The sequence below is a fragment of the Mercenaria mercenaria genome, unplaced genomic scaffold, assembly GCF_021730395.1.
Source record: "Mercenaria mercenaria strain notata unplaced genomic scaffold, MADL_Memer_1 contig_90, whole genome shotgun sequence".
In the NCBI taxonomy this organism is placed as follows: Eukaryota; Metazoa; Mollusca; class Bivalvia; order Venerida; family Veneridae; genus Mercenaria; species Mercenaria mercenaria.
In genome coordinates, this window is record NW_026463813.1 from 59,273 (window position 1) to 68,818 (window position 9,546).

At 34.6% G+C, this 9,546-nt stretch overlaps 1 protein-coding gene across 1 annotated transcript; it reads right to left on the bottom strand.

Annotated features, from left to right (window-relative positions):
• Positions 1-978: 978 nt before the first annotated feature.
• Positions 979-9,354, bottom strand: LOC128554957 (3-ketodihydrosphingosine reductase-like). The gene is made up of 2 exons (XM_053536298.1): positions 9,206-9,354; positions 979-1,128 (listed from the first exon to the last, which is right to left on the bottom strand). The coding sequence occupies exons 1-2, from the start codon at positions 9,332-9,334 to the stop codon at positions 1,015-1,017; spliced, it is 243 nt and encodes an 80-aa protein (XP_053392273.1). The 5' UTR covers positions 9,335-9,354; the 3' UTR covers positions 979-1,014.
• Positions 9,355-9,546: the final 192 nt, after the last annotated feature.

Consider the following 9,546-nt stretch of genomic DNA (forward strand, 5'->3'; position numbering starts at 1 on the left):
AGTTTGGTGCAATTCTGCCCAGTGGTTTTCAAGAAGAAGATTTTTTTAGAAAATGCTGACGGACACATGACGGACTTTGAGCGTTCACAAAAGTCTTAAAACTCCAATGTGTAAATTAAGGTATTAGATCACTAATAGAGAACCTCCTTTTTGAACAGTATTTAATTCCTACCATGAACCTACTTTTACTGCAATTCTTAGGGGGGCGTAGGTTCAAGCCCTACTGGGACCAAATTTTTTTTTCTTTATTTTCCTTTTTTACTAGTAAGTTTTTACTTCTTTCAAGACTTATTATTGATGTTTTGTACAAAAATGGAAAAAGATGAATCTTATAAGCGATTTTTTGGTGTTCAAAGAGAATTTACTACTTAAACAGAAGGGGTAGAGTTACATATCTTTAAAAATATTGAGTTATGCACGGTGAAAGTTCTCCATTTTGCTTTCACTCTTAGATTATATATTGTGGAAGAAATTTAGGTAGGTTTTACGTCTTCCCTAAGGTTATTTTTAAATGGAGTAAGCAAAATTCAAAACAGAAACTCATCATTTGACCTTATTTTTTCAATGTTGAAGTATGAATTCTGTCTCATTAAATCCGTTTACTCGAGGCACCATAGAAAAAGTGATATCAACATTTTTATTTTGTGTTTTATAATTGGTTACCAATAGTTTGATGTTTCTTCTATTGAAATTAATGGTAAAATGAGTTCTCTGCAAATGTTTTGGATAGTGGCTATAACTTTGAAATTCGTCTCTACCTGAGCTTGAGGCGATACCATAAGTTATTCACAATTTATAAAAAACGGCACGGTAAAAGTTGTTTAAAATTTGCAAAATAGTGCAAAACACGGTTACCTTTCAGAATATACCAAGCAAAGGCCATTTTGTAAACATTACTATTAGTGACCTAATACCTTAAATCATGGAGCATGGATACATCAGAGCTAAATTTCGGTCATTGAGATAAAAACACCAGTGTGAGTTAAAACATTCAATAGAGACTGAGTGTGTACACTAGGATTTCTTCTGTTTGTCTTCCTCTCTTTCTTTCTTACATTTGAGCACTATGCTGTCAAAACTTGCTAGATAGAACAGGCCTATAACACGCAGAAGTCCCATCAACAGAAACTGGAAATACAATAATACACTGTACAACAGAGGTTTCAAAATGCTTAAGGAGGTAGGTTACCTTGTTACAAGGGTAAATTCAAATTAGTTGAACCGCAGCATGTTTTTGTATTCCGTGTAATATGAAGTTTTAACTGCAACAATCTCAATTTCGTTTGTCTCTGTCCCTTCAAGTTCAATTTTTATCCAGGTTTGAAGAACATGAGCCTCCAGAGGTATTTCATATTGAAAGAAGAAGGAAAATACGGATATTTAACACATTTCAGTGTATTTTAGTTTCATTGATATTCGTAGAAGTCTGCATAATTGATAATTTTACTGGTATGCACGTTATCTTTCTAATATAAGCTTAAAATGTATATGTCGCGGGGCTCGTGTTTCCATGGTAACGCATTTTCTCTCATTTTTAAACAACTATGTATAAAAATAGGGGTTTTCGACGGCTTCAGTGCCATTCTGTTAATGACCAACATGAAATATTTGGGTAATATTATTAGCAAAATACCAAGCACTTTACATAGTACACTATTTTTCTTAAATTTTAAAGTAACCATGGCAACAGAGATGTTTAAAATAGCTTATATCTTGCTGTTTGTCGTAATTTCTTTAAAAAAAAATATTGAATAAGACTATCTTTCTAATTGATGTAGCTTTAAAACATATTATTTCTAACGTAGGTTACATTTTCGTGTTATCTGCATTTATTCAAACAAATTTCACAGCTTAGAATACGTACAGCAGTACCCCTCGTCTGCCATTTTTCATGGAAAAATCGTTCAGCGTGCTGCTATTATTCTCATGGATATTGTTGAAATGAAAATAAAAAGCCGAAGCTGTGCTTCTTAAATAGACCAGTGTCAATGCTTTTGAATTTTACATTTAGATACATAGGTCACGGGCTTCGTTTCCATGGTTACCTCAATTCAATTCAAGAAACCACAATTTTCTACTGAAATTTAAACAATTTTAGATCTTAGTTTTAGTATATAAGTAACAAATTATCAATAGAACCTGAAAGAAAGGTATTACAAATCAAACTGCTAGACTTTTTATTTGAAAATAGCCGTAAGAAGTAACCTTTCACCCAACTATATTCCAAATAACATTGGTTGCCATCATTCATTTTCTTACATTCCGCATAACATTTCGGTATAACTACATAAAAGAAGCAAAATATTGATTATTATTCAGAGCAAAAGACTCATAAAAAATATTTCAGCAAATAATGGTTATTTGAAAATAGTTAAAATAAAGAAAATGTACAGAATTACGTACTTTCAAGATAAAAGCTATTAATTTTGCGCGGTAACTGACACGTAACGTCATGACGTCAATGACATCATTTTAAGGCAACATTGTTTTGAAGCGTTTCTGCGGCAATTTATTCATTATTTCTGCATTATTAAACCATAAAGCATCAGATCAAAGACAAGTTCATGATTTATTTTTAGAAGAATGAATATACAAACACATTTAGTTTGTCGTAAACGTCGCCGTAAATCGTCGCGTTAGCTTCCGGTTGGACATGCACACATACAAATATGAAGGTAACCTACCTCCTTAAATTCATGAACAATACTGGTCACAACTTGGTATAAACATTTATCTTTTCAATGTGTAATACCTATTTACAGGTGACAAAAATAGCAATTCTCTAAATACACTGATATGTCCAGATTGGCAATGTCTAAATGTATAGAAGAATATTCAAGTTCTTTTATGCATATGGTTTTTATTTTCATCAAATGGTATGAAAATAAAATATTTCATGAATGGCGTAGCCACAAGTGAAATATGTTTTTTTTCCATACCGTGAGATGAAAATAAAAACCATATTCATGTAAACAAGAGCTGTCCGTAAGACAGCCAAGCTCGACTATTCGAAATATTGTCACAGAAGCAGGAAATTATTACCCAAAATGTTAAATATCAAAAGAGTTTTAAGTTCGAAACGGGACATAATTTGACCAAAATGCATATCAGAGTTACGGGACTAGTTTTATAACCTCGAAGAAACATGTTAAGTTTCAATTCCATATCTGCATTAGTTTTGGAGATAGTAACTTGCATGTAAAACTTTAACCAGAATTTTCTAAGTCCAAAAGGGGGCATAATTTGCTCAAAATACATGTTAAGAGTTATGGAATTTTACCCAGTGAGGTTGGTAACTGACCTAGAAAAAGAATAAATAAGTTTCAAAGCTATATGCCTTTTGGTAATAGCTGTATGTACTTGCATGCAAAACTTTAACCAGGATTTTCTAAGTCCAAAAGGGGGCATAATTTGCCCAAAATACATGTCAAAGTTATGGAACTTAATTCTATCAACTAGTTTTATAACCCTGAAGACACATGTGAAGTTTCAATTTAATATCTGCATTAGTTTTGGAGATAGTAACTTGCATGTAAAACTTTAACCAGGATTTTCTAAGTCCAAAAGGGGGCATAAATTTGCTCAAAATACATGTCAGAGTTATGGGACTTGACCCAGTGAGGTAGGTAATTGATCTAGAAAAAGAAAAAATAAGTTTCAAATCTATATGCCTTTTAGTAATAGCTGTATGTACTTGCACGCAAAACTTGAACCAGAATTTTCTAAGTCCAAAAGGGGGCATAATTTGGCCAAAATGAAGGTCAGAGTTATGGGACTTGGTACTATCAACTAGTTTTATAACCCCGAAGACACATGTGAAGTTTCAATTCAATATCTGCATTAGTTTTGGAGATAGTAACTTGCATGTAAAACTTCAACCAGAATTTTCTAAGTCCAAAAGGGGGCATAATTTGCTCAAAATACATGTTAGAGTTATGGAACTTGACCCAGTGAGGTTGGTAATTGACCTAGAAAAAGAATAAATAAGTTTCAAAGCTATATGTCTTTAAATGATAGCTGTATGTACTTGCATGCAAAAACTTAACCAAGGTGTGACGCCGACGCCGACGCCAACACCGACGCCGACGCCAGGGTGAGTAGAATAGCTAGACTATTCTTCGAATAGTCGAGCTAAAAACTAATTAATTTTCTGTTTATTCTATACAATCAAAGCACTGACAGCACAGAAAGGTTGAAACCCGCATTTGATGTGCCCACTCGGCTGTAACAGCTCAAATCACTTCCATGAAACAGTATAACATTCAAACCATTTGCATCCATGTTTTGTTATAAACTTTAAATTTTGCTCTGACTAAAACCATTAAGTGTCTTGAAACACACTGACGAGCTGGGTAAGGCAACCCTATATCGGTTTAATAAACAAGAGGACCATGATGGTCCTGAATCGCTCACCTGTTCCCACATGACCCAGTTTTGAGTATGACGTCATTTTTTCTATTATTTGACATAGTGACCTAGTTTTTTAACTCATGTGACCCAGTTTTGAACTTGACCTAGATATCATCAAGATAAAAATTCTGACCAATTTTCATGAAGATCCATTGAAAAAATGGCCTCTACAGAGGTCAAAAGGTTTTCTATTATTTGACCTATTGACCTAGTTTTCGAAGGTACGTGACCCTGTTTTGAACTTGACCTAGATATCATCAAGGTGAACATTCTCACTAATTTTCATGAAGATCTCATGGAAAATATGGCCTCTAGAGAGGTCACAAGGTTTTTCTATTTTTATACCTACTGGCCTAGTTTTTGACCGAACGTGACCCAGTTTCGAAACTGACCTAGATATCATCAAGGTGAATACTCAGACCAATTTTCATGAAGATCCATTGAAACATATGGCCTCTAGAGAGGTCAAAAGATTTTTCTAATTTTAGAACTACTGACCTAGTTTTTGAACGCAGTTGACCCAGTTTCAAATCTGACCTAGATATCATCAAGATGAACATTCAGACCATTTTCATACAGATCCCATGAAAAGTATGGCCTCTACAGAGGTCACAAGGTTTTTTTATTATTTGACCTACTGACCTAGTTTTTGAAGGCACATGACCCAGTTTCAAACCTGACCTAGATATCATCAAGGTGAACATTCTGACCAATTTTCATGAAGATCCATTCAAGGGTATGGCCTCTAGAGAGGTCACAAGGTTTTTCTATTTTAAGACCTACTGACCTAATTTTTGACCGCAGTTGATCCAGTTTCAAACTTGACCTATATATAATCAAGATAAACATTCAGACCAACTTTCATACAGATCCCATGAAAAATATGGCCTCTAGAGAGGTCACAAGGTTTTTCATTATTTGACCTACTGACCTACTTTTTGATGGCACGTGACCCACTTTCGAACTTGAACTAGATATCATCAAGATGAACAATCTGACCAATTTTTATGAAGATCCATTCATAAGTATGGCCTCTAGAGAGGTCACAAGGTTTTTCTATTTTTTGACCTACTGACCTAGTTTTTGACCGCACGTGACCCAGTTTCTAACTTGACCTAGATATCATCAAGATGAACATTCAGACCACTTTCATACAGATCCCATGAAAAATATGGCCTTTAGCGAGGTCACAAGGTTTTTCTATTATTTGACCTACTGACCTAGTTTTTGAAGGCACGTGACCCAGTTTCGAACTTGACCTAGATATCATCAAGGTGAACATTCTGACCAATTTTCATGAAGATCTTGTGAAAAATATGGCCTCTAGAGAGGTCACAAGGTTTTTCTATTTTTAGACCTACTGACCTAGTTTTTGACCGCACGTGACCCAGTTTCGAACTTGACCTAGATATCATCAAGGTGAACATTCTGACTCATTTTCATAAAGACCCCATGAAAAATATGACCTCTAGAGTGGTCACAAGCAAAAGTTTATGGACGGACGGACGGACAACGGATGCTGCGCGATCACAAAAGCTCACCTTGTCACTTTGTGACAGGTGAGCTAAAAATTTACTATAATGATATCAATGAGAAATACAGTGTCTGTTTCAATTATAAAAACACAAATATTCACAAAGTGAATATAGATAATGGAAATATTATATATTCAAATTTAACAGTTAAAGGCACTGGCCTCCAGATCTTCCGACAACAAAAAAGAGAAGATTTTTAGATGTCTGGAAATAAATGCTGTATTTCTTAAAGGGTAAGGAAAGCCTGAAAGTAAGTTTAATTTATATGAAAGCCATCATCAAGCCTTTCATAACGCTGAAAGAATTTTTAAAATCAGACAACTACTGAAAAAGATATGGCAGTTTGAAATTTAAGAAAATGGCTGATAATAGAGGCATCCATTTTAGTGTGTTTGTGACATCATTTACACACTGCTGAATACTTTATTTAGCAAATGACCTTTTAAAAAACTGATTTTTATCATTTTTTTTATTATGTTTCTTGAGTGTAAGGTGTAAAACATGATAATTTCTTTCCTTATAGCTGGAAAAAGTAGAGAAATTATTTACAGTAATAAGTAAATGCAGTTCAAATGTGTATTTAAAAATTTAATTAATCCGCCATTTTGTTTTTTGTTGCCACGGAAACAAAATGGCCGCCAATTTGACCAAATATGTAAATGCTCATAACTGTCTCATTTTTACTCCGATTTTGAAAATTCTTTCACTTCTTTAAATGATTTAAAAAATCCCAGCTGACAAAATTAACATTAGAACAACATTGCCTTTCCCTTTAAGAATGCTTTGAAACTTAATTACTGACAGACTATATGTTACGTAAACACATGAGAATTAGTTGTTTTTACTACTTTTTACAATGAAATTCGAAAAGCGTTCACTCGGGGTAAACTGTCTCGATTTAATATAAATATCTATATTTAACAAGCTTTAAACACTAAAGCCAGAAAACTTCTTTATTGTCCTAGTGATCCTAGTTCGATTCCAGACGTGGTCATCTTATTTTCTTGATTTGGCATTTTTAAAAAAAAAATTAGAAACAAAAACTCGTATTCTAATGTTCATAAAGCAAAAATCCGGAGGTCAGAGCCTTGATATAAACATCACTTTACGCTAAAATCTATAATATTTGCTATTTTTAATCTGCAAGTGTGTCATAGTTTCTCTTTTGATTTTCTAAAGTCATACCACCATTAGAAAGCTTGCGATCTGAGCTTTTCAAAGATGTATAATTTGATATATTTTCTTTTATCATGTGCTCTGAAATGATTGTTAAACCTGACCAGGAACTTTTACATAGAAATTATGTAGAGAGATAAGCGGCCGGTATACTCATAAATAATCAACAAGGGGGTCATGATGACCCTGGATCGCTCACCAGAGTAATATGAGCTACATGTTTCAAATGTCAAACTGATGACTTTTAGAAATTTTTTGGAAGATTTTCCTATGTACAATCAAGTAACCCCTGGGGTGGGGCCAATTTTAACCCCAGGGTCATGATTTGAATAAAGTTTGTAGCAGTCTACTAGGCAATATTACATATCAAATATCTAAGATCTAGGCCTTCTGGTTTATTTTTAGCAAATTTATGAAGATTTCCCTATGTACAATCAAGTAACCCCTTGGGCTGGGTCAATTTGACCCTGGGGGTCAAGATTTGAATAATTTTTGTAGAGGTCCTCTAGGCAATGCTTCATGTCAAATATCTAAGCTCTAGGCGTTCTGGTTTTTTTTTTTAGAAAATTTTGAAGATTTTTCTATGTACAATCAAGTGACCCCTGGGGCGGGGTCAATTTTGACCCTGGGGTCATGATTTGAATAACTTTAGTAGAGGTCCATTAGGCAATGCTACATGTGAAATATGTAAGCTCTAGGCCTTCTGGTTTATTTTAAGAAATTTTTTGAAGATTTTCCTATGTAAAATCAAGTGACCCCTGGGGCAGGGTCAATTTTGACCCCGGGGGTCATGATATGAACAAATTTTGTAGAGGTCCATTAGGCAATGCTACATGTGAAATATCTAAGCTCTAGGCCTTCTGGTTTATTTTTAGAAAAATTTTGAAGATTTTCCTATGTAAAATCAAGTGACCCCTGGGGCGGGGTCAATTTTGACTCCGGGGTCATGGTTTGAACAACTTTAGTAGAGGTCCATTAGGCAATGCTACATGTCAAATATCTAAGCTCTAGGGCTTCTGGTTTTTGAGAAGAAGATTTTTTAAGATTTTCCTATGTAAAATCAAGTGACCCCTGGGGCGGGGTCAATTTTGACCCCAGGGCCATGATTTGAACAAATTTGGTAGAGGTCCACTAGGCAATGCTTCACACCAAATATCTAAGCTCTAGGGCTTCTGGTTTTTGAGAAGAAGATTAAAGTTTTTCCTTTCGGTTGCCATGGCAACCAGAGTTCTGCATGGAATTCAATTCTTTGAACAATTTTTGTAGAGCTTCACCCAAGGAACATTCCTGTGAAGTTTGGATGAAATTGGCCTAGCGGTTTATGAGGAGATGTCATTTAAAGTAAAATGTTTATGGCCGGACGCCGGACGGTGACCCATCCTAATAGCTCATCCTGAGCCTTTGGCTCTGGTGAGCTAATAAAAGTAGTGCGGAAATAGAACGGTGGATTAATCTGTTTCAGTGAAAACTGTCAGTACCAAATTCTAGCAGTATTCAGAATATGGTTATAATAGGTTTCAACCGCTTCGTGGTTTCAACCTAAAAATGACTGAAATTATATTTAGAACAAGCAACAACAACAACAATACATTTTCTGTACAGCCAAAATTTAGTCTTATTCTGGAATAAATTGAAAATGTTACCTTTACAGCATCTGCGAATATATTACATATGAAAGTGTAGATGTACGAGTTGCATACAAGTCACAGATAGTTTACAACGTGTTTGAATCATACCATTTAGATGTAACAAAGTGTTTGTTAAGTGACCTTGAATATGAAGAATTCATTTTACGGATATGAAGTTATATTAGGAACAATTTCTCCTGCCTGACAAGTTCGCTATAACCAAGTTTTACTTTATGATGCATGGCTATATGGCTGTGTTTGGAAAGCTCTCTGTTTCGGGAAACCTACCCTTACCTATTATTTTTTACTGTAGTCTTTTTGTAATATATGTTTCTAGTCTGAGGTCAGTACACTCATGGAGGGATATTCGAGAACAGTTAAAGAGCAGAAAAACTATGAGCTTCTCTATGTTTTAAAGGTGTTAATGTACTGTAAATGTAAATGAACAAAGAGTACCTGTTCCATGACTGTGTACAAGGATGTTGCAGGTGACATACCAACACTGATATTTGCCAACATCCAGCCATCTAAACCCTGGTAACTAATGAATTCACCTTTCTGTTTATGAGAATAAAAGAAAATCATAGAACAAGAGGATCATGATGACCCTGGATCGCTCACCTGAGTAATGTGAGCTACACTGACAAGTGTAAGAGATCAGGTAAGAAAGTCAAATGTAAGTAAGTACTGAAATCTTTTCCTAGTTGTGTGAACATGTTTCAAATGTCAAACTGATGCTAAAATATTAAGAAAGTAGGCAGAAGGTCACATTTATGGTCACTAAAAGTCAGTTTTAA